We start from the raw sequence: 27,327 nt of genomic DNA, 5'->3' as shown, positions 1-27,327 counted from the left end.
AAGTTTTACAAGTGAGAAGAAAAAAGGAGAAATGTTAATTTTCTTTGTCTTTTTCACACCTGAGTAATTCAAATACCTGGAATACATGAAAACTACCAACGCCTGGGGCAGTGTGCTAAACAAATGTAGACAGTGTTACATGGGATTAGAGATCAAGGATAACATACCTATAAAGTGGACACTTTGAAGGTCAAAACTCTTAAGTGAAAAATCAACATGAGTGGGAAAAAACCGCTGAAATCAAAACAGACAATTAAAGGAAAAGTACAGTCAGAACCACCAAATAAAAGGTCATTTTCGGAGGTGAGCAACGAAAGTGTGGGTAAATAACTGCCATTTACATACATCTAGATGAAATCTCAGGTGAAATAACTAAATTGCGAGATGATATAATGAAAAAAGATGACATTGAAAATTGATTACCGGAACAGTCACTACAATAATGCAATCTCTCGAAGTAAAACTCCAAAAAAGAGGTCTCAGAGCAGATACAAGAACAATGTAAACAGTTTCATGATAAAATTGTGTCCTTAGAATTTGATAAAAAACTTGCAAATAAACAATAAACGAACACCCAAAAGTTCAAAAAGCAAATTGACGACCTCATAGTAAGAGCACAATTTAACGAAACAAGAAGCATAGATGCAATTAAGATGGCAAATCAAAATTAACAATATTCACGGAAAACAAATTTTAAGATGATGGCGGTAAGTGAGGAGCGGGGTGAGACGGAGGACAAGCTTGTCGAGAAAGTGGGCGACATTCTGAAGGGTGAGGGTACCGCGATTCGTAGGGAAGAGATCCTGGCGATACACCGACTACCAACCAGAGGGGATGGGATAAGGCCGGTTATCGTTAAAACCATAAACACTAGTGTAAAAAACCGTGTCATGAGAAAGAGGAAGGAACTTTGTACATCAGGGCACCTTGTAACAGATGACGTAACACGCCGCAACACCATCCTGATAAACAGACTTTATGACCACGACCAAATAGAGACTGGCTGGTTTTTCAATGGATCAGTTTATGGACAGACCCGCGAACAAGAGCGTGTTAAATTTGATATTTATGATGATATAAATGAGATAATTGCTGATTTTAGAATGAAGCGGGGCCAAAAATGAAGCTATATCTGAGCTTATTCTTTTTTTTTATACTTACACTACTGACCTGGTAATATCTGAAAATGTCTTCCTTTTTCTTAATTTGGTATCAAAATCATTTTTTGGTCTGATGCCCTTTTCTTGTTGTTTTAAAGGTATATACTTCATCGATATTTATTTCATCCAAGGACTAACGGGGAAGCTTTAAGTGTAAAGTATTTAAGATATCTGTTATGCATACATTAGTAATCTAATGTTGCTTTTTGGTTCTCTCGTATTAGACCCTGGAGTGAAAAACTACTTTCAAGATAATAGATCAAATGTCATATATCGTAAAGAAGAAATGTTTTTGTTAGATATATATACTTTTTACCGTTGATAAAAACTAACGTATGTTTGCAACTAAAACCCAACCCCAACAGGTAAATGCTGCCATGTGATCGGTCAGTGATTGCCATATTGTTAAATACTTGATCCTTTATTCAATATATTGTATACAGAAATGCTATTTACAGCAATTATCAGGTGTTGATAAGTGTTTGTCATACATAATGACCTTTGAGTTTGGACTTTATTTAAGTCATTAAAGTTTTTATAAGTTATGTTCATGTAAATAATATACACATAGTTCTATGTAATAATAAAAACTTGAGCTTTCAAATTTGCCCTTTTGGTTATGTTCCTTTTTGTTGTAAATTTTAACATGCAATGTATGAATATTTTTTACATAAAAATGTTTGTTGAGTTCATTGTTATAAAATGTAGTTACACTTATTATAGATGTCTGAATGAGTATGTATACACAACTTATACTGATGTCTAATTTAATAGTGTATTCTTTTAATTGCCGCGGGTTTAACCATACTAAAAACGCCTTGATATACTAAATTTACTCAATGAAAAAAAGTTGATATAGCCCGTATTCAGGAAACACATTTTACAAATGAGCAGGAGACAACAATATATTCAGAATGGAATTGAGAATGTTATTTTAGGCATGGTAAATCTAATGCTAGAGGAGTGGCTATTTTCATTAGGAAAAATTTGAATGTGAAAATTTGTAATGTAGTAAAAGATAATAGTGGAAATTTTGTTATGATTGAATTATTGTACAATGATATGGTTTTCTTGTTAGCTAATATATATGCACCAAACAATGACTGTCCTAATTTCTTTATTATGATTTTTGATAAAATAGATACATTTAATAATGTAGATAAGTATATAATTTGTGGAGGTTATAATTAAGTGCTAAATCCAGAGTTGGACTAGAATAATTGCAAATCTATAAATAACAATGTTAGAGCTAGAAAGAGATTGTTAAACATCATGTCAGAGAGAGGCTTGTTAGATACATTAGAGAATTACATGGTGATACTAGAAATTATACATGGAGGAGATTGAACACATTTCAGCAAGGTAGACTGGATTTTTTTTATCACATATAATTTGGTGAATTATGTTAGAAAGTGTGATACAGATATTTGCTACAAATCTGATCATTCAATTATTGTTTCAGAATTATATTTTTCAAAAGCTAAGCATGGCAAGGGCCTTTGGAAATTTAATAACTCACTTTTATCTCAAATGGATTATTTAAACATTGTAAAAAGAAAAATTTATGAGATTATTATACAATATTGTGTTCCAGTATATGATTGTGAGGCTGTGTTAAAAATGGATAGATCAGAAATAAGATTTGTTATAAATGATGAATTATTTCTAGAAACTATGTTAATGGAAATTAAAGGTAAAACTATATCATATGCTAGTTATAAATCAAAAGAGAGAAATAGACAAGAGGAAATGTTGCTACATGATTTTTTTGAACTACAAAAAAATCTTTCAGATACTAATAAAGATCAACTACTTATTTTAGAGACAGAGCTTAGTGAATTAAGAAACAATAAACTAAAATGATTTGTAATAAGATCTAGGGCAAATTGGATTGAAAATGGAGAAAAGGCTTCTACTTATTTTTGCAATTTAGAAAAAAGAACTATTGCTGCTAAGCATATACCATTTATTGAAAAAGAAGATGGTTCTTATATTTTGGAATAAGAGGAAATTTTGAAAGAAGCCTATAATTTTTATAATATTCCTAATTTAAATGAAAATTTACCATGTGACTTTGATATACAAACTGAACTTAATAATTGCAACTTTAATGTACTTAACAATCAGCAGTCACAATCTTTAGAGGGACTATTAACATATGAAGAGGTTTCAGATACTGTCAAACAAATGAAAAATGATAAAAGTCCTGGTTGTGATGGTTTTACCGTAAATGTTTATAAAATGTTTTGGAAAGATATTGGGAAGTTTATTTTAAGAGCGATTAATCATGCTTTTTTGTCTAATTCATTTTCTAGAAATATCAAATTGGGAACAATTGTATGTATACCGAAAGACGGTAAGCCTAAACAGTTTTCGAAGAATTGGAGACCTATTACTCTTTTAAATGTTATTTACCAGATAGCTTCAGGAAATATAGCCAACAGATTGAAAAATGTTTTAGATACCTAGTTTCAAAAGATCAAACAGAATTCATTAAAGGTAGAAATATAAGTGAAAACACAAGATTGTTGTATGATATTATGAAAACATGCGATGATAAAAAAATTCCTCGCCTTGTGATGTTGATTAATTTTGAAAAGGCGTTTTACTCCATATCTTTTAATTTTATTGAAAAGACTTTGTCACTGTTCAATTTTGGTGATATGTTTAAAAATGGATAACAATTTTTTATGTATAATACTGAAGTTGCGATCCAATTAAATAGACACTTGTCTGAGTTTTTTAAGATAGGAAGAGGATGTAGACAAGGGGACCCTATTTCTTCATATTTGTTTATTTTATGTTCAGAAATTCTGGCAATTATAATAAGAAACAATGAAACTGTAAAAGGTATTGTTATTGATGGTGAGGAATATAAGATCTCACAATTTGCTGATGATACATCTCTTCTGTTAGATGGTACTGAGGATACAGTGAGAACGGTGGTAGATTTGTTGTATCATTTTTCACAATCATCAGGGCTTAAAGTTAATTATGGTAAGACCAAATTAGTTTGGATAGGACCACTAAAATGCTCATTACGATCCATAAAAACAAAATTTAAACTGTCATGGGGAGATACTAGATTCAAATTACTTAGGTTACATTTTGATGTGGATTTAAATCAAATGGGTAAGATAAATTTGGATGAAAAATTGTTAAAATTTAAAAACAGCATTATGTATTGGAAAAAAAGGAAACTCACACCAATTGGCAGGCATACGGTAGTTAAGTCAATTTTACTTCCATTATTTACACACCTTTTCTTTAGTTTACCAAATCCAACAAATGATTTTCTTAAAGAGTTAAATGATTTATTCCTTGAGTTTGTGTGGAATGGAAAAGCAAAAATTAATAGTACCATTTAAAAAAAAGATTTTCCAGAGGGGGGTATTAATATGATTGATGTTACAAGTTATATGTAAAGCTTAAAGATAAAATGGATTAGAAATTGTATATTGAATGGAAAGAGTAAATGCTTTAAATTAATGTCTGTATTATTTGATGTAAAGAAATTGTTGAATTGTGGAAAGAAAATTTGTGAAATTATTTGTCAAAATATGTCAAACACATTCCGGAAAGATGTTATTAATGCATATATGTTATATATAGATAAGTTTTGTATAGACAATGTTAATCAATTTATGCATATGCCATTATTTTACAACCACAAGTTTGGTAATGGAAATTATGTATTTATTCATACCTATACAATAAGGGATTACGTTGTGTGAAAGATGTTTTTAATGTCAATGGAAATATATATAGCCTGATGTAAATTGAAGCAATAATTGATAACAAGGTCAACTTCCTACACTATAATGGATTAATTTCTGCGATAAAGGCCTATATGAGGCATTCTAAATTTGTGCTTAATGACTTTAACTTTTTAGAATGTAGTAACCGATGTATGAACACTTTAATAAACCCAATTTTGACAAAAGAAAATGTAAACCGATTTCTATATAAAATCTTTTTTAATAATAATGAAATTCCAACAAGTCAACAAAAATGGTTATTACAATATGAAAATATCTATATTAACTGGAAAAATGTCGATAGTTGTGTATTTAAGTGTACAAAAGATTCTTATATTCAATGGTTACAATTAAGAGTTCTTCATAAAATATTACCAACAAACTCATTATTATATAAAATGAAGCTGGTTGAAAATGATATCTGCTCCTTTTGTGAATGCCATGAAGAAACTCTTTTACATCTCTTTTGGGATTGCAATAAAATACAGCCGGTATTGCAGGATATGGTACATAAGTTGAATATTAATGACTCAAGTATTGTCATTAACAGTATGTTTGTATTGTCAGGTTCTGGAAACAATAATTTCAAATTTGATATACTTTTATTAGAATATAAGAAATTTATTTTTCTGTGTAAAAGAAAAAAGTGTGTTCTAACAGTAATTGGGTTCAAAAATAGCCTTCAGTTAGCATGGACCATTTATGAACATACAAATATTTCAGATGAATTTAAAAAAGATTGGGCAATTGTAAGAAATTTGTTCTTGTAACTACACTTTTCAGATTTCAAGTTTTTCATGCAAAAGAATAATACAATGTATCATATAAATAATTATATCTTTTTTTACATGCATGTTTTATGATAATTTTTTTTCTCTTCCTCTTCCCTTTTTTCCCTTTTTTTTCAGTCGTTCTTGATTTATATGTACATTCGTAGTATTTTAATTATTACTGATTACTGGTACATAAATTAACTGCTTTGGTATATCATGCTTGTAAGTTTTGTATTATGTAATGATTTACTATGAAATGTAAAATGCATATAGATTGTTAAATAAAAATAAATTGAGGAAAAAAAGAAAAAGAAAACTTTATAATTTACCTGTTTCTTAACGTTTTCGTTATTTTATCTATATGTTCTTTATAGACATAATTATAAATACCTGATGGATGCAGGCTTGAATGAGAAGACGTTGCTTGTCCTGAAAAAGAAAAAAAAGAAATATGCGATGTATAAAACTGAAACAACTACCAACACGTTTCAAGTGGATAGCTAATAAGAACATGCCTGCGCTGTGTAATACGTTGGGTTCAAGCTATTCAATGCAAGCAGAATCATTTCGTCTGATCTGCACAAAAAGACTATAGCTTAAATATGTGGATTGCTTCAATTTATAGGTTAAATGCCAGAGAAATAATACAAATGTATAGAAGATAAATGTTGAAAATGTACAAAATATTGATCTGCTGGTTCCTACGATCGAATAAAGTTATCGCTATCACACACTATTTTTATGATTAAGCTAAAAAAGAATGACGATTTGTTTAGACCGACATGAAACATATATCCCGTAATTGAAACAACATTCAGGCATCGTAGTTTTTGTGCATTGGGATCACTCGGACCCGATGGTCTCTATAAACGACTGAAACATTGATGCTATAAGGATTTTGTGCTGATGACATATGATTGTTGGCGTTTCTAAAGCAACCTTTAAATATCTTAATACAAATTTATCTTAACTATTCAATACTGAAATGTGATATTTTTTATAAAATAGACTACCAGTTTACTACCATTTCCAATATGTGCATTATTTCAATCTACAAAAACTATGTTTGCTATAAATTTGAAGTCGTCAAAGGTGATTTTTTTCTATTCATTTTTCAAATTCACATTTTTCATCATTGTTGATTAGAAAATACCAAATATCGCTCATGCAGTCTTTTGTTTCGTTAACTTTGGATGGCAGATTTAGCGTTATTATTTTATAATTAGCGACAGAAAATATACCTTTTAAGATAACAACAAGTTTAACTGTTTGCTAACAAAACATACTAACTACAAGCCAAGTCTGATATAATCTCGACTATTTTACATGTTTCAGTATGTTTGCAATATGAACTAGTAAGACAACGTTAAAGCAAACCTGCAAAGACTGAACAATGGACATGACCGTCAACACTAAGTCGAACCAAACGGTTGCTTTTGGCTCATTTAACGCCATCCCATTTGACTAGCAGTTTAAGAGATATGAGGTTGACACGATATGTAACGTTATGAAGCGGTTTAAATCATTCGTAGCTGACTCGAAATATAGCCAAATGACCTTTGAACTTTAAGTGTGACCTTGATCTTGAACGGATCTGGTTGTAAAATGCGTTTAGCCCATCCACTTAACATAAGTAACATGTGTTGGCAGTCATTTCAAAATCCTTAAAGAAGTTCAAGGGACATGAGGCTGACAAATACTAAAGTCACATGAACTTTGACCTCTAAGTGCGCTCGTGACCTTAAACCGAGGTAAATTTAACATGCGTCTTAGTATGGAGTCATTTGACCTTTGACCTTAAGTTATGACCCAGACCTTAAGCTTGTTTACACTCGGCACATTGTATCATACTGGTAATATTTGTGGTGAGGTATTTTAATGTCCTTCAAATAGTTCAAGAGACATGAAGCGATCACAAGATAAAGTCATATTATAGTCATACGACATTTGAGATATTGAGCGGACACGAAATGTTGTCATATTATAGTCATTCAATATTTTAACTTTATTTTTAACCTTGACCTTAAAGCCAGCTAGTTGTAGCATGCACTCTCCATATCGCTACAATTTGTTTATTATTCCTAGGGAGTAATTTTTAAAAAAAATCATGCGAAATATAGTCAAATGACCTTTGACCTCAAAGTTCGACCTTGACCTTAAACTAAGCTGGTTTTACTAAGACCTCTGCACATCATACCAATATGGTGAACATTTGTAGATAGTTATTTTAGTTTCCTTAAAGCAGTTCACAAAATATGGAGTGGACACGAAACATAGTTCATAATGACTATAATATGAACTTTGTCCTCATGTTAAGATTTTGACCATTAACCGAGCTGGTTTCAGCATGCGTTCTACACATCGTCCTTATATGGTGCAGTTGTATAGGTAATTATTTTTAAATCCTTGAAATGGTTAACGAGATATGGATCGGACACGAAATATAGTCATATTATCTTTAACCGCTAAGTGTGGCATTGGTCCTGAACTAAACTGGTTGTTACCTGCACATCGTCTCAATATGGTGAACTTTTGAAACAAATTATTTAAAATCAGATTTGTGACGGAAATGACAGACAGACTGACGCACAATTCGAGCAATTTGTTTTTAAAATAAAACGATGCCTGTAGAAATGGGTACAAAGTCGGCAATTTCAATTTCGATAAAATCGTGTTTAAAGTTTTGTAAATTTATTTTACTGTCTTTCGCTATTATTATTCACCATTTTCTAGTACACATGTTTAAATCTGAAGTAAAACAAATGTTTAAATCGCATCAAGACAATATTCATCGTGTCGGACAACGAGAAGAACAAAGTGGTAGCGTCAAGCTTTAGCACATACGTTATTTCCGGTGACAAACAATAAACTTTGCAAATCGTTGTTTGTCTACATTTACTGCATTTTGAGGATGCGTCTGCAAAATTTTGACAGGTAGGTTAAATTGCAATTATTTTAATGTGTTTAGGTTTTGGTTATGTGTACCCGCGAAATCTAATTTTTGGACTTTGAACAGTGTTCCTATCTAAAGTCATAAGAGTTCTGAAATAACTAATTCTTTATTTACGATTATTCGTAGGTAATTGTAAAGAAGTTAGTGCATGTTTAATAATTTATATGATATAATACCACTTTGGTTATTAAAATATTCAATAATTATCCAACGTATTTGCTTTAAACAAAACTAAAAAAGTATAAATCATTAAATATGCATTTATGCCAATATGACTTTAATTTTTGTATGCATATATTGTGATTATTATGGATTGTTTGTTAAATCAAATCAGTAGGTTATTGGTTGTAGTTGTATCCATTTTTTGTAGGACTACTAATATGTCCAAGTTGCCATGAACTGATGTATCTATACATTGTCTGTGGTTTCATAATATTTGTTAGAAGTATAAAACACTTTTTAAGGAAATAGATGGCAACACAAAGAAAAGAAAAAGTTACCGGCTCGGAGCATCCTCTTTAAATTAGAAGACGCCGAAAAAAACATTTACCATATTACTGAGGATAAAAGAGAAAATATACTATAAAACTGATCCATCTCAATATAAAAACACGTTTTTTCGACCGATATATACAAAAATATACACACAATTTGAACACTCATCGGTCAAACAGCAATGTCAGGCAAATTCATTTGCCCGAGATAAAATGCAAAGGTGTTAGCAAAATTAGTTAAAATCTGCAAATACAAGGGTAAAAACGCATATATGAATTTTAACAATTGTAGGACCATAATTCTCGTTGATAATGCCATCGGACTAAGTTGGAATTGTTTGTAAAATAATTGATGATATTTTTGAGTTAAAGAGCGGAAAATGGCACATTTGGTCAAACATACATACAGACATTTCATCAACCGTGATTAAGTTATACTTATTTAGGTCATATAAAGAGCTACGTGTGTGTAAGTTTCTTTTTTTTTTTTATCTCATCATTATATTATAAACAAATAAGCATGAGATCTTGGCATTAAAGGTTGAACTGAAGTTCCTACTGAATTGGCTAGAAGCTTTTGTTGTATGAACCATGCAGGAAACGCTGACGATTTTTGTAATTGTTTTTTTTTATCTTAGTCGAACATTGATTCTTATGTGAAAAACTACAGAAACGAGCTAAGTAGCTTAAAGTATAAACATGAAACTCAATGATTATTAGAAACGTTACATGTCTTTCTATACGCGTGCGTCTTTACTTTTTCTACGTGCATTTAAATATCTTGGGTTTTAACTAATGGACAGTTTTCGATCTGACGCCTACGAAGCTGACCACTTTGGTTGAATGTATATTATATATTGACTGCATGTATATAAATTCCTTGTCATTGCCAGGTTTTTATCTCCGTGCAAACGCTGCTTCACAGTTTGTTTCAATGCAGATATAACAAGAAGAGAACAAGGGCATGATGCTAGAAACATTATAGGATGCAAATCAAGTATGTCTTTATGATATAATACAACGAGCCTTTCTAAAACAATAAATATGTCGACGGTTGAATTGTTTCGCGTGAATAAAACAGTTGCAAAATGCTATACCTGAAGGATCTTGCTAATTATAATAATAATAATTCTTCTTCTTCTTCTTCTTCTTCTTCTTATTATTATTATTATTATTATTATTATTATTATTATTATAATTATTATTATTATTAGTAGTAGTAGTAGTATTCCATCAATTTTTCATTGGAGTAAAACTCGGAAACTACTGAAAGGTAAATAATGGAACTTGCGATCTAAATAAAGGAAAATGTGAAGTTGTCCGCAACGCATGAAAAGTAACCCTTAACGTAGACAAAACTTAACAAAGTGAATTTGTAAGTGTATATAATGTTATTGTGGAGAACTTTATTGTTTCAATTGCTGCGGTATGAAAAACTATCAGAGTTCAAAAAAGATTTCCTTCCAGTTTGTTTCGGTCTGATGATTCGGACAAATTTCAGGGATAGAACGCTGCAACGATTGAACCACGAGTTTACAATATTGTGCTTTGCACACTTAAAGTGTTTCATTTTTATATTTTGCACATTTGCTGGAACAGCTTGTTTTCATTAAACTTTGAACACCATTAGGACGCAATTTGAAATTGTGTACTGCGCAGGAATTGAACTGTTGGGGTACATTCTGGAAAAGTTAATTTCCATGGAAACATTGACTCTCTACTTACAAATATTGCATAAGGATGAATTAGGTACTACACAAACTGCTTTGATAATAACATATTCGGATAGGCAGCGGTTCGGACATTTTTCTAGAAGTCCTGGTATTGTACAAATATCCAGTTCTCTTTGTGACAACATATCCTTTGATGAACTTTCTTCGTCACCTCGTACCATATTGTCGACAAGAAGCCTATACACAAATCCAACGCTGTTGTACACGATATTTCAGACGTGAGATCAAAATGGATAAGAATTTGTTTACTTCTTTGTGGAGATGTTCACCCTTGCCCAGGCCCTCATATTTCTGACTTTAGTAACTTCAAGAAGAGAGGTCTACACTGCAACTTTCTTCTTGGAGCTTACTTCCAAAAATAGACCATATTCGTTTACTCTCAAAGTCTTCAAATTCATCCTGTATATTAATAACAGAGTCTTGGTTGGATGAGTCAGTTTTTGACTGTGAACTTTCTATTGATGGATATTCCATTCAACGCAAGGACCGTAATCGACGTGGTGGAGGCGTCTGTATATACATCCGCAACGATATCGCCTTCAACAACAGAAACGATTTGAGCCATGAGCAGCTAGAAGGTCTTTTTATTGACATTTTACTTCCCAAAACTAAACCTATTTTATGTGGTGTTTTATATCGACCGCCTAACCAGTATGATTTTTATGACATTTTAGAAACTGTTTTTTTATCATGTTCTTCTTTAAATACATCTGAGACTATTATTTTAGGTGATTTTAATACAGACATGTCTTCTAGTGCTAGATGTCCACTTCTCAACAAATTAAAATCTGTGTGTGATATGTTTAGTCTAAAACAAGTGATAACTGATTTTAAAAGGATAACTGCAACATCGTCTACAACGATTGATTTGATTCTAGTATCAGATCCGGAGAAGATTTCACAAAGTGGTGTAATAGACTTTTCTATAAGTGACCACATGCTGACATTTTGCACCAGAAAAGTTTCTCATGAATTTTTTGGCAAACACAACAATGTTAAAAATCGTTCCTTAAAAAACTACTCAAAAGAAAGTTTTCAGCAATTTCTCTTGGGATTAGATTGGTCACCAGTTTTATTTTGTGATGATATTAATATTGCTTGCCATTGGAATAATTTTAAAAATATGTTTGTCTCTACATTGAACTCTATTGCCCCTGTAAAAGAAGTACGCTTAAAACAAAGAACTGAAGAGTGGATTGATTCTGACATCTTGGAATGTATTAAGGCTCGAGATAAAGCTTTCTATAATTTTAGAAACTGTAGAACTGATGAAAATTTTAACCATTTTAAGTCTCTGAGAAACAAGGCCAGCTATTTAATTATGAATGCGAAAAGGAACTTTTTTAAATCTTCACTTGAGAGCAATAAAAATGACTCTAAGTCTCTGTGGAAAAGTTTGAAAAACTTAGGTCTGCCTGGTAAAAATACGCAGTGTTCAAATAACATTGGCTTAAATATCGATGGCAACATTTTTTGTGACAAACTTAAGGTGGCAGAACAATTCAATTCATTCTACACCTCTGTTGCCGATAAACTTGTGAGCAAATTGCTAACTACTGTCAACAGGTTTGGTTCAAGTTTTGTATCGAATTTTTATTCTTCGAAAGGGGTTAAACCCAACAGTTTTTCATTCTCAATTACTACAGAGATGAAAGTATATAAATACTTGAATAGTCTCAGTCCTAAAAAGGCTACAGGCCTAGATGGCATACCCTCTCCTTTTGTTAAGGACTCGGCTTCAATCATTGCTGGCCCCATATCTCACATAGTTAACCTTTCCGTAATACAGGGTGTGGTCCCTGATGATCTTAAGTCTGCTCGTGTAGTCCCGTTGTACAAAAAGAATGATAAGACTGATGTTGGAAATTATCGCCCTGTCTCAATCTTGAGCATTGTCTCTAAAGTTTTCGAGCGGGTTATCTATGATCAATAAGAAGAATACCTAGTCCAAAATAGTTTATTATACGAATATCAGTCTGGATTTAGACAAGGATTTTCAACTTATACCTGTCTGATTCATCTCACAGATTATATTCGCTTTCAGATGGACAAGGGACACTATGTTGGCATGGTCCTCATAGATCTGCAGAAGGCTTTCGATACAGTAAATCACTCTATTTTATTGAATAAACTAAAAGCGATTGGTCTCAATGAAATGTCCATTAACTGGTTTACCTCCTACTTGTCTGATAGAAGTCAGTTAGTTGAAATTTCTGGTAAATACTCCTCCTCAGCAACTATTTCCTGTGGTGTGCCCCAAGGGTCAATTTTAGGGCCACTTCTTTTTCTTATCTATGTAAATGACATGTCTGCTGTTGTCGAAAATAAGTTACTCCTTTATGCAGATGACTCAGCAATTATTGTGTCAGGTAAAAGTAAAATGGAAATAGAAAACCTGTTAAGTAATGACCTGAATATTGTTAGTCAGTGGCTCATCTGCAATAAACTTTCCCTGCATCTTGGAAAGACAGAGTCTATTCTATTTGGGTCCCAACAACGGTTGAAATCCCAGTCCAAACTTGATATTCAATGTAATGGCCAACCTATTGAATCAACGACTTTAGTTAAATATCTTGGAGTAACCATTGATCAATACTTGTCCTTTGAGTCTATGGCAAGGTCTATTTTTAGAAAATCAAATGCAAGGCTAACATTTCTGTATCGTAAAAGTAAATTCCTCACCCTACATACAAAGAAACTTCTGGTTACCTCTCTTATACGATGTCACTTTGACTATGCATCATCTGCTTGGTATAACAGTTTGACACAAGATTTAAAGAATAAATTGCAAGTCACACAAAATAAGTTAATGAGATTTGTGTTGAACTTACAACCTAGGTCACATATTGGTAAAGAGCATTTTTCACGTTTACAGTGGTTGCCAGTTGTAGGTAGAATGAATCAAATAATATTATGTCATGTATATAAAATCAACTCCAAACTTTCCCCTTTCTATTTAAGGGAACAGTTTACCCCCATCAATGAAGTTCATAAATATCCTACCTGGTTCAGAGTTAAGGTCGATGGTACAAATAATTTAATGTCGGAATGCAAGAGGTTTGCAATTTTTAAGGTCAAAGGCTTTGGTGGCAAATCTTTTGCTTTTAATGGTTGTAACCTTTGGAACAGTCGACCACAGGATGTGAGGGATGCCAAATCTATTTCTTCCTTTAAAAGCAAGGTCAAGGAACACCTTTTAAGTTCGGTTTAATTACTGTATTTGCTCTCCTTTTAATGCAATTTTACTATAAGTTCATTTATTTCTTATAATTTTTTAAACTGTCATGCATAAAGATAGATATTTCAATTACATAGTTAGTTTTACAGGTCAGTTTTTTCATGGCAATATTCATCTGTGATATCCATATATTTTTATCTGATAAAGCTTTAGTTAATTGTGTTACTTAGTCACTCTATTTACAATGTTTTGTCAAAGCCGCATATTGTTCCATCATTTTAGGTATTTAATTAATTTATTTATGCAATTCAATGTCTTTCCTTGATAACCACACTGTGATAATTAAGTATATTTTGTTTTAAGTCTTCCTATGTCACACAATACTATATTTTAAGGACCACAATGGAAATAAGAGTTTTATTTAAACTCTTTTTTGTGATATCCTTAAAATGTAATGTTGATTGACATGGCTGTATTAACTCAAACAGTTTGTTTAACACCTGTATGTCTTAATTTTAAAATTGCCATGTAAATTGTACATTTTATGTTGAAATAAATCTATCTATCTATAATACTTTTAATTTTGATTGCAAATGTACAGTTGTGCACTTCTGTTGTTTCTATTTCAATTTTTATTAAGATGTTTTCTTCTAAAGTTATCCTCATTAGCACTTTGTGCAAGAAATATAATTCTAAAACCAATTGATGCAAAGTTGTCTCCAATATTGAATTTATTATGCGGAGACATTTATGGTCGAATGTGAAATGGTTTTTTTTAAATATTGAAATATATTTTAGCTAAATATTTAAAATACTATTATTTTTCAGTTTAAATAGATTTAGGGATGACTGTTAGGTCGCTTTTAAATGGAAAAATATATTTTATGTATGTTTAATTAACTCATATTGATAAGAAATGGGCAAGTAAATACAAGTATTTCGAAGTACTCTTTCATTAAACAATGAATTGGTGTGAATTACAAGTTTCATCAAGTGAAATTGACTGTAGTTTTCAAATATATAGCAAATAATTGGTAGTCTGCAAAGTCAATATTATTGTGTTCTTCATATCATTTGAGACATTTGTAATTTTTTTATTATTATTTGTTAAGCATTGAATGCATATACATGATAAATTTTTTAATACACATCTTTACACTTTTACATGTTCAGAATCGATAAATGCAACGGACATTGTTCCCCAGCTGTTGAAGATTAAGAATTCCTTTTGACCTACAAGACAATACCAGCTATACTGTTTAAACAAGTAGGAAATAATTTCCTTATCTTTCAAATGAAACTTCATTCTGTAAAATATGTATCTCCAAATTAAACTAGATTAACCAAAATTTACAAACAATAACTTACAATATAGATTTAGTTCATACTACTGGCTGGTAATCAAACCAAAGTATCTAACAACCAATAGAATATCAAGAAGAAAATTATTTGGGGTAATCAGTTATTAAAGTACAATAACAGAACACAAAACACAAAAGAAACACACAAAAAATATTGTTTTCCAGAACTAAATTCGGTGATGAAGCTGTTCTAGTTACCTGAAAGGATAAGAAACACGAAACTTGTGCATTAATACCAAAACTTTATCAACACTACAACGAAAAAACGTGTTTATTTATTTTATTTTATTTTATTGGCTTTCGCTATTATTATCCTTAAATGTTTAAATCTGTAGTAAAACAAATGTTTAAATCGCATAAATAAATTATTTAATGTGTCAGACAACGAGAATAATAAACTGGTAGCGTCAAGCTTTAGCACATACATTATTTCCGGTGTAAATTGAAAACAAGAAACTTTGGAAATTTGTTTTTTCTCCACATTTACAGTAACTGCATTTTGCATTTTGAAGATATATAGGTTTATGCTGAACTTTTACAACTAAGTTTCATTGCTGTTATTTTAATGAAATCATGTGCCTTGTAGCTTTCAAGTGATAACATTTTTGTTCAGTAATTATGTGGCGTAAATAACCCTTAGTGGTTTACTTTAAAATCACGCATCATGACTATAACTCTTCAGTACAGATGATTTTGATTTGTGTACAAGGAATAGTAAATGAGTCATAATATCATATTTCAGGGTATTTAGTAAGAAATGTTAATTATGCTTTTACAATCTCAGACCATTGGCTATCTTCCATATTTATAGATTTTGAAGCTGAATGGTGTGTGATTTCGAAAACAGGCTGAAAATGAAGGATCAACTTGATCTTATTTTTTTTACATATTTACCGCATTGTTTGTCCTCCTACACCGTATTAACATTTTACCATATACATCGTGGTAACTTTCAGCCATTTTGTTTTTCTTAGGAGAAACGCATCCTTTTTCTTACGTCGTTTAATGTTAAGTAGACAAATGGAGCCACATATCGTGTTGGGGTCGTGAAGCACTAGAAATCAGTGTTATCTTGCATGCAAATCGACTCATTGACTATAGAATATATATAAAAATTATCCAGTGCTGTCTGACCTATAAATATGTTATATATTTCGGTAGAAAGATTCTATTTTGTCATTCCTGGATCCGTGGTCCATACCCGATGAGGATTGGAGCAAAAGCTATTATGCGCTATATTTGCTCAAAACGAACATTTCCTTGTGGTGCATTCCTTGCATTTTAAAACTCATGGAATGTTTCACACAGGAGTTAACTTTTGTTTTGTGAACTATAAACCTTTAGAACTTAAAAAGGATAAATTACTCGCAGCAAAACCTGTTAGTACGCAATTTCGCCAATTTAAAATCAACATTTAAAAGTTCATGCCACATGTTTTCGTTCTGATGGTTTTAGTGTTTCACTGATACATTATATTTATGAGTTGTAGATGATAAATGTTTGGAATTTTATTTGTTTGCCTTGATGCACTAGGTCCAATTTTGTGAACGCTGTGATTTTAATCTTGAAATTTCATTATTGTTAATTGTTGACAACAAAATCAATGTAACTTTTTAACCGTTTACCACCATTTTCTAGTAAATGTCACCACGACGGTAGACTTGATGGATCAATTTAAATGCATATTTAAACGTTGGGATTGAATATTTCCCCGACATTTACCCGGCGTATAGTCAGTAACGATATGAGCAGCGTCTGCACTATAGTATCGATCCTTACGAATGTTATTCAACTACACTATATCATTACTCCGTACGAATGTTTTGTAACTGTAACTATACTAGGTTAGTGCACATCACAAATGTTATATTACCTTACTATAATATTGCAACAACGTATGTTTTATAACTATACTATGTTATTGCTCCTTATAAATCTCTCTAAATGAGGATACTGAAACGGACTGTTGTCGAAAGTTGGTAATTCTCTGTACGTTGACATCACTTATGGGAGCTTGATCATCAATGATCATTTAGATTACTTACGTCATATCAATTATGGTGCTGACAAGCTGTCTAAGTCATCTAATCCATGTAAATATTTATTTGTTTACAATAAAATAGTTCAAGTTATTTATATTTTAGAAATAACCTACACTATACATATAGTGTTCTGTTGCCTCGTTTTCAAATTATTAAACAATTTTCACGCTTTAAAGATGCAAACTATCGGTGTGCAAAAAGTGTTGTTTTTTAATTAAATGCATTAGTATGTTAAGCTAATGGCCCTTTATTAGTAATCTACATTTTGTTGTTATTTTATAAGTATGCATTGTTTTTGAATGCCAAATTAATTTTGGTGAGTTTACAAAAAATAATTAGCTGTAACTAATGCATTTGTTAGAGTTTGCTTATATTTATGATCGTACACAATTATTTGGATAATGACGTTGACTGTTTTGTTTTACATTGACAGCCAATTAGATTCTATAAGTCGATATATTTTTATGAAATTGAAAACAATGTTTGATTGGTCAGCTTCGTGACTTTATATTGGTTTGTTTCGCAATAGAAGTGCCAAGGGTTGTATATAGTTGTAAATTTATTGCGCTTAAGAACAATGCAGAGTATAGTCAGATTTCTTTCGTGGGGTGAAGGGAGACACATTAACATACCCTTATCAGATTTGGGGTCTGTCTGAAGCAGTGCTACTTTTTCACTGATATCGGTTCTCGGAAATTACTGTCAGTATTTGGGCCGAAACATAACTTCTGACCCAAACTGTGACAAATGCCTACAGTTACCAGTTAGGAAAACGTTCTGAACTATGTACACAAAACATCTCCATTTAATATGTATTAACCTAAAAAAAATTAAGACATGTGTTATTAATAACGCAAGGTTATCTTGACCCTGCAAGTCATTCCACCATTTGATGTCAGCAATTTAAGGGATACCTAAGTTCAAATTAGTTGGGCTGGCGTATTATGTTTTGGTCAAAATTTGTGCAATGACTACAGCAATGCCGACTGTTTCGTTTGACCTTATCGTGTATTAAATCGGCATGTATATGTATTCATTACCATTGGCGTCCACTGGTTCATTCGACTGATTCTTATCATCAGTTACCTCTTCGTGTGAATCTAAAAGAGAACCGGGGCAAGAAGTTAACATCCCCCTTAATGATTATTATATGTTTTACTTTCAAATGCTTATCTTAACCACGTAAGGGCGTTCTATTATGAAGTGTACTAAGCATTAAAATTTAAGTAAATTCCTACCGGATTGATTTGTAGCTTTAACTGGCAAACGTCCTGTTGTGGGAAACACCTCTTGCAGAATTGGTATGATCTTTGATACATCATCTTCTAATGAACAGTAAAACGAACGCAATACATACACATATATTACAAACATAAATTTTGAGTGATAAACCTTTAGCTACTTGCTAAATAATGCGATTGTGCAAAATAGGAATTACCGATAAAAATATTGTAGCCGTTTATTACACAAAATTACTAAATAAAAGTGAGTGCTAAAATATTCACTGTGATCTATCGTCACATAAGATAGAAATACCGTGTTTTCTGCACCTTTCTTTGATAAATAACTCGGTATCCTTCATAAAAACCATTGTTTTCGACATTTATTCATCCTATTTGGTGTAGTAAATCAGTAGTATTTATTGTGGTAAAGCTTATTTAGGAGTTATAGTGCAACTTTAAAGTAATCGTGATATGTCCTTCTATAGTCTTGCGTCTTGTCTTTCGCTACGGGCATTTGAAATCATTGTTTTTAAGTCATGGTCAGTTTTGATGCTGACAATAACGACGCTGACAATTTTGTTTGACTGTATAGTGTATAGTGTCTGTGTGCATATACATTCCTTACCTTTGTCATCCACGATTTTATTTCCGATCAAACGCTTGTACACAGCATGTGCCAGTTGGGATATTCCTAGAAGAGAACCAGGGCATGAGGATCAGTATAGGATGCAAACTAACTATATGCCTTTACGCTATGATACAATAAGCCTTTTCTTAAACAATTAAGATGACAATAGTTTCCGCAGAAATAAAACAATTTTGAACTGCTAGTACTGAAAGAACTTCAACTATCTGAAAGGCCTGAAATTCTCATCAATTCTTTCCTCAGTATCAAAACTTATACAATGTATTCAATATATGAGGAATCGGTAACTAGCTAGGATATATGTAAACCTATAGATGAAGAGACAAACTGTGTTGATCATAATTATTCTTATAATTATTCCTTAATTCTCGAAAACTACTCAAAGGAAAACGAAACTTGCGATCTTTATCAACGAAAATGTGAAGTTGTCCACAGAAGTTGTAAAAAGTTAAAAAGGAAAACGAACTCTTATGCGTGGTTAATGAAAACACACTGATAAGAGATTAGCATGTAACTACAGACCTTGCGTGGCACTTTATCAAGCAAAACTACTAAATTTGTGTGGATGACAAGTTTAATCAGGTGAAAGTTACTTATTTTATTCTTGAATAGTTAAGTTTTAAAATGTATAGCAACTAATTGATTGTTCCTTTATTTTACCTTTGTAGGCAAACAAAATGCTAACGTATACTATCATTTCCATAAACATCGACTCGTAAAGGATTTCAATTGTGATATAGATTTCCAGTTATAGCTTTATCATATTGGTGTGTTAATGCAAAATTCTCATTCAAAAACAATATGTTTGTATATTCATTCTGAAAACTGGTTTTGTTTTGTAAATGTTTATCGTTGCGGTACAAACAAACACACATATAAAAATATTTATTATTATTACTAAAAATGCAAGCCCTTTTCAAAACCTAGACTATATAAATATACTGAGATGTATTCACACAATATATACCTTAACAATGAAACTATGTATATGTAGTTTATTCACAAAATTTTATGTTTTCGTAAAAATTGTTCATAAACTATTTAAATATCAGAAAGTTTTTATGATATTGGCTAGTCGCATGTATTACCAACAAAGTGTCACTGCAGAATTTTGCAACATAGATCCACGTTAAAGTTATACGTTCAGCGAGAATTTTGGTTAAAAAACACAAAAATAACACAACTGTCGTGAAAAGGCATCCTTATTTTAGCGTTGTGCGAAATTTCGTCTCTAGATTCCACTCCGATGGCCTGATATTAACACGATTTTCAGACCATATTTATTTTTTGGTGGTTACCAAAAAATCCGCTATGGCCTACTCGGAGTTATTCCGAGCAGTTCCGAAAGCCTACGAAAGTAAACGGAGCACAAGCACGTGACAGTTATGAATAATAAATGAGGTCAGCAAATCAAAACAAAGATGGACAGATGAAAATGAAAAGAGAAACAGAGGCAGACAGAGATTGCCAAAATCGACCAGAAAGCGACGGTAAATGGAAAATGTAGGAAAGATAATGACGTCAATGGTTTATTTAGGCATTCATTGAAAGAAAAGGATAGCATTCAAAGCTTCAAATGGAGTGGGAAAATTGAGGGCGTGGAAACGAAACATCACGATAGGTTTGTGTTTTATCTTTAACATTTTACCTGTTTTGAAAAACATTGATAGCTTATTTATCAGTCAGTAGGGCTATCTTTCGACACACTTTCGGGCGGGTGCACATACCCCATTTCCTTGGAGAACGGATGTACTTATTCGCCAAAATGTTAGTGAAAGTTCTTATTCAAAATCCAAAATAATTTCGAAAACAAACAAGAGCTGTCAGAGGCAGCATGATCGACTTTTTTCATTGCTATAATGCACCAGTCAGTTGTAACCACCCCCTCCAGGTCCGGGGGTATACTGGATAAATTGGGCGTGGTTTTACCTTCCAGGTGGCCCCGCGGGGTGCGGGGACATTATCGGGGATTTTATCAACTGGTCGTCCCGGGATTTTACCCGGGGTAGGCTGGAACGAAAGTCAAAGTCCCTGCTATTCCCCGGACCTACGGGGCTGTGGTTACAAATGAGTGGTACATAAGCATTAAGGATTTCAGCACTTGCAATATCAATATGGGAGGCACACCCCACACCTAACCCCATAACTTCCTTGTTTACTGCCTATTTCAATGGTACTGGTACACTAATAAGCAATCAGGCATGCAAGTTAGAGATATCGTCAAAAACTTGAAAAAGTCAAGCTAAATCCAATAGCAACTGCAATTCAATTGAAAAGAACAATTGTATACAGTACATTTATTGGCATTTCAATATATGTAATTTGTTTTGAAATATTTTTATTACCAAAAAATTGCATTTGATGTCTTTTTTGACTAACTGAAGGACCTGAGCCCAACCCCCAAATGTGTAAATACAGCCCTTCAATAAGCTGTGATAAAGCATTCTTTTGTTAAGAAAATCCATTCCTTTTGACAAATGGTCGAAATTAACACAAGCCAGTAAGCCCTGCACTAGTAAAATGCCTCGGGTCTTACCCAAGTTCTGATTTTTTATAGCAGGGCTTGTTTGAAATTTGATTCAAAGCTAAAGTATACGAATCAGAGCTTCTTCATCAAAAAGTCTAATTTCAATGATTGTTTTGATCCTGCTCATGATTGTATTGGCATTTGAAAAAATTTTTTTTATCATTTTTATATCAATAATATAAGAACCTGGCTTTAAATAGAAATTGGTACATATGTGATACTAGTTAACATGTTAAATATATCCATCTTTTATGCAAAAGAATAATGCAAAAAATTATATTTATTTTCTTTTTATATTTCTGTTTTGTATATAAACTCTACAAAATACATGTACCAAGGTTTTAATTATTATAAGATAAATGATTTGCTGAAATTTCTATAAAAACATAATATAATAATAGTTAATAAATATTTACAGTATTTTGGGTTTCAGTATCTTTTGACATCACGCTTCAAGACTCCGATGTCAGGAGGCTGGTGATGTCACAGATTTTAACCTGGCTTGAACATGCCAAGTGTACTGTTAGTACAGTTTTTTTGCAAATATAAAAAATATCATTCGAACTTTTCAAATAAAGAAAATCAAAGGCAGCGTTTTATCAACTCCAAAATCTCATTTTCTATTCATAAGTGTTAGAAAGGCTTTTAGGCAAAAAACATCATACTTTTTTAGAGTAAGTATGAATAACTGCACTCACCTCTTTTGTCAGCATATCTTATATCACTGGTTTCATGATATAAGCAAGTGGCTAATGAATTCCAAAACAAAAATTAAAATAAAATATGTTTACACAGTCCATATGTGAGAATGCAGCTTTAATAATCATGAAAATGTAGAAAAGAGGTTGATATCCTTTTTATCAAATAAGGCCTGATATTTGTGTCATGATAATGCAGTGATTTGAGCTTGAAAGTATATGTTGGTATATTGATTAAGTATTTATAATATTGATAATTAACATATAACATTTATTGATGATATAAGTAGATAAATGAAAATAAAATGAAATGCTATTTATTTTAAGGGCATCTCAGCTGTTCTTCTCCATCATTTGACGGATGAGCATGAGTGGCCTCCCCCGATTCAATATTATGAGTAAAGTCATGGGCCATTGAGCCAAGAGGAGAGGAATTCACCATGGCTTAACAAGAAAAAAACAATTTAGTACCCTTAAAACCCTCAGAGTGATTGTCCTTGACAACCACCTTCCATCAAAGACGCATACTATCTTGTCTTCAGGTAAATAAATTTTATGTACAGCAAGCTTTGACTCTTTTCACATCTTATATTAGTAGAAGTTTGAAGTTATACCCTTTTTTATATTATTATATTAAAAATCAGGGAATTCAGGCTATTTATACAGGAAACAAGAATAAGCATTTCATAAAATAACTGCATCATTATTCATGAAATTGAAATGATCTGATCACATTTTCAGGCTTTAAAGCTGCACTCTCTTTTACTTTTATTTTTTTTTGTCTTGGAACGAGCAGATTTTTATATTTAAGTTAAAGAAAGTGATGTTTATGCATTAAATATTATTTTTCGAACGGATATACGAAAAAAACTGCCATCTGATTTTTTTGTCAGCAATCTTATATTATTGTTTTCCAGATATTCTCGCAAAAAAGTGCTCTTTGCAAGACAAAAAAATTAAAAGTGTAAAATTTGTATATCTGTGAGAGTGCAGCTTTAAGTCTGGTTCTTTGGCGAACTTTTTTTGTGAAAGTGGAAATATTTATTTCGATAACTATCTTACTTCTAGATAATTGTGCGTGTGTGTGTGTGTGTGTGTGTGATGTGGTCAAATCTTATTCTGTAAATGAAACATTTCTTGGTTTGTTTGCAGACTAAACCGTGCATGGAACAATAAAAGAGGATGGCAATATTCCCCAGTAAACGCAGTGAAAGAAAAAAAAGACCTATCCATACAAAGAGTCGCTGAAGAAACTGATCTTCATGTGTCACTTGACCAACAATTTATGGGTATGGGTAGAAAGGCTGTTATGGAGAAGCACTACCCTCGACAAATCTCTAGCCACCTTGAACAGTTATCTCCTTAACCAAGAAGGGAATTGTACAGCGAGCAAGAATGTAGGTTTAATAAGAGACATTTCTAGAGGTTTACTATGTACTCCAATATTCATGAAACTTAATGACAATAGTCTCATTGTTGTCTTGTTTGAAACTAGGTCACATGTGGACTGTATGAAAGCCACTTGATTTTATTTTTAAAACATTATAGAATCAAACATTGGTTTTGCTTTGCAAGATTACATGTGTTCAAACTTAGTGAGAATGTTCACCTTGATGAAATGTTAAGGGAGATCAAGTTTGTCAAATACGGTAAAAAATATGGTCACTTCTTAAGAAATACTTGGGTACTAGAAGCAAAATATGTACTCGTAATCATGTAAATTTGTGTGTATATTTGTTCTCTTCAGCTGTATAAGTCGTGTTAACTGCGAAATGCTAACGCATTTTAAGTATTTAAAAATAGTTTGATTTTATATTAAAGTGGATGGAACTTGACCAAAACCCTTTGAAAATAGGGTATATCAAAAGCACATAGGATACTTTGAAAGTTGAACTTCACACATGTATATTGATTTATATGTGATGATTATTTTGGTGAAGTTCTCAAAAATAAACAAAATGTCAAATTAAACATTTGTTTTTCATGGAATCTTTCTGTAAAAGAAAAAAAAACACAACACTAAGACAAGTTAGCTTTTAGATAACTGGGCCAACATTAGTATTTCTTTTAAGCATTAACTCTCATTAACTTTTGACATTATATAGCTCCGTAACAACAGTTTTATATAAGTGACACTGGCTAGAAATAGTGATGTTTGCGAGAAATGACAACAATCACAAGATAGAGCATTTTTTTGAGTAAAATCTCTACCTTACCTGCCTTATAATTTTGGGGATGTTAACTTAAACAAACGTTTTTAAGACCATTTCAGAACAGTGTTGTGGTTGGGTATTTTGTAGCTAGCAAATTGACTAGCATTGTCAAGAATTCATCTGTTTATATTTACTTTCAAAATATAATAAGCACTTAAGGAGCAATTGTCAGATACTAGCAAATCATACATACTGACCATTCCGAACAACTCTTCGGGTGCATACAGAGGCAGCTCTTTTTTACTATTTTGCTTACACAAATTATCGGATATATAAGATTTTAGTTTTTAAATCAAGAAGAAGTCAACAAACTGTGGGATCTTCATGGTTCTATTTCAGTTATTTACTTCTTTGTGGGAAAGTGGTTTATTGCATTAATCTTTGTTCTACTTAAGAAATGGGCTGTATCAAAATTGAGCCTGCTTTAGGTCCATTTCATTATTTCTAATCAAGGTTGAGAAAGGTATGACACATTTTAAAGATAAAATGTGAAATTTGGATTCAAACAGACATATTGCTTGAGTGTCATTTGAAAGCGCTTTTAAACAGAAAAACAAGAGATCTTTGTCAAACATATGAACCCCCTCCCCTTGAGGAGCGCCAAGTTGTCAGGCTTATTTCGCAAATTGAATTAAATATGCAAAGACTGAAATGACAGCTGACTTGTCATTGACATTAGATGCCTTTGCGGCAGTTTTAAGATTATGACCGTTCAAAGTGTGAGGATAAAGTAAAGTTCTAAATCATGTTCAGATGATGACTGATATTTGCAGATAAAAATATATCCTTTCAGCAGCAGGAAATAAGTAAATATGACAAAATACTTAATCATGCATATAGGTTTACCTCTGACTTCAAGATCTATAAGATCATCAACTGGTCACCCCCAACCTAGATGGCAAGTTTGAAAACCATGGGTGCAGGCATTGTCAAGTAATCACACGAATATGCTTTCAAGGTCACTGTAACCTTCACCTTTGACCTGATTACCCCTGAAATCAAAATGAACCATCTACTGGTAAAGCCAAACTCCCTTATCATGTTTGAGAGCCATGGGTGCAGGCATTGTTGATTTATCACTCGTTCATTCTTTACGCACTTTCGTCACTTAGGGCCAATGACTACTTAAATCAGTTATGGTCATAGCTAGCCTCAATGTCTTGATGATCATAGGGCCAGACATTGTTGTGATATCACTCAGAGAATCTTTGTTAACCTTTTCAACTTAAAGGTCACTGTGACTGTTACCATTGGCCCAATGACTCCTAAAATCAATAGGGGTCATCTACTAATCAGGCTCAGCCTCCATGTCAAATTTGATAACCATACCGTACGTTCAGGTATTTTTGAGTTATTTCTCAGACAAGCTTTAACAACTTTATACCAGTAAAGGTCACTGTGATCTTGAACTTGGACCTGATGACCCCTTAGATCAATAGGGGTTATCTACTGGTCAGGCCCAACATTCATGTCAAGTTTGATAACCATCTGTCCTTCAATTGTTGAGTTATCACTTAGACAAACTTTGGTCTACCAACAAAGCTGCGAATCGTCCGACCAACATGTGCAATGCAATATACACCTCTTCCTCGGAGGGGGTATAAATATAAACAATAACATGAGTATACATAACATGCAGGTTTTCTGGCTTTCAAATTGAAACGAGATAATTACTTAATGACAGTTTAGCAACCAAAGACAGTACAAATCAGTATTTATAAAATAACAAGTCATTCACAAAAGTATACAAAAATGACCTGGTATTGTTTATATCATATTTTAATATTTAAGAAAATCAAGAGAACAGATACGATCCGTCTGCAAAAATTGTGTTTATCTACTGAACCCTCCTTTGCACAAGGCCAGTGTATTGTTCTTAGGGAATCGGGAAGGTTTCCTGGACTATCCACACAACATAAGGGAATAGCCCTCTTGTCACCAGCCCAAAAATAACTCTGTGTCAGAACACAATATAAGTCGCCTAGTAGCGGTTGGGTCGCGCCTGGTCCTCCTCATCAATGAACACAAGAAATCCTGCCTCATCAAATGGGCAAGGGTAAGAACCTCTTCATTCAAAACAAGGAGGTCAGAGTCCTGAAAGAGGGAAGGTTTATCAAAAGCCAGTAGCATAATTCACAGATACTAAGATTAAAAACAAGAAATATCCAGTGATGTGCTACTATTAAGTCATACTTACTTCAGTACGAATGTTCAAGAAAGTTCTCAGCACTCACCTAAACAGGAGTGCTTTTAATAACTTAGTAGATACAAACTTTGCCAGCATATAAAATAGCTTTTAAATGCTTATATAATAACACTGCCCATATTTCATACATGCCAACAATTCCACTTGGTCTGCCTGTGTGTGACTACATGCATGTTAAGATGTTTAAAACCATATTTTTTAGAAAAATACAACACTAGACTTCCTATAAAGTACAAACATGCAGCTTGCTCACTTGTTTCTAAATATAATAAATATTATTACAAGTAAAATTGTACCTTTAAAATAGCGCAGCGCATTGTTTGGCAAAAGGCACTGACTTTGACTTTAGGAAAATATCCATA

At 32.3% G+C, this 27,327-nt stretch overlaps 1 protein-coding gene and 1 long non-coding RNA gene across 6 annotated transcripts in view; one reads left to right on the top strand and one right to left on the bottom strand.

Moving 5' to 3' along the window:
- Nucleotides 1–27,327, bottom strand: part of LOC128238284 (uncharacterized) — an 88,435-nt gene that overhangs the window by 11,186 nt on the left and 49,922 nt on the right. For 2 of the 5 annotated variants that reach the window (XM_052954027.1, XM_052954026.1), the window contains exons 21-24: nucleotides 19,301–19,366; nucleotides 18,691–18,777; nucleotides 18,493–18,552; nucleotides 6,082–6,120 (exon numbers count right to left, since the gene is read on the bottom strand). In XM_052954027.1, coding sequence (XP_052809987.1) covers nucleotides 6,082–6,120; nucleotides 18,493–18,552; nucleotides 18,691–18,777; nucleotides 19,301–19,366 — 252 coding nt within the window. Of the gene's footprint in view, nucleotides 1–6,081; nucleotides 6,121–15,413; nucleotides 15,609–18,492; nucleotides 18,553–18,690; nucleotides 18,778–19,300; nucleotides 19,367–27,327 lie in introns of those variants that run through there. The other 3 variants (XM_052954029.1, XM_052954028.1, XM_052954030.1) reach the window with 2 other exon arrangements.
- Nucleotides 20,914–22,991, top strand: LOC128238288 (uncharacterized). The gene is made up of 3 exons (XR_008261660.1): nucleotides 20,914–20,942; nucleotides 22,282–22,370; nucleotides 22,874–22,991. It is a non-coding gene; the product is annotated as an uncharacterized LOC128238288 (long non-coding RNA).

Source organism: Mya arenaria, chromosome 6 (assembly GCF_026914265.1).
Source record: "Mya arenaria isolate MELC-2E11 chromosome 6, ASM2691426v1".
NCBI classification, from domain to species: domain Eukaryota; kingdom Metazoa; phylum Mollusca; class Bivalvia; order Myida; family Myidae; genus Mya; species Mya arenaria.
The sequence above is the reverse complement of the archived record's forward strand: the minus strand, read 5'-3'. Positions and strand labels throughout refer to the sequence as shown.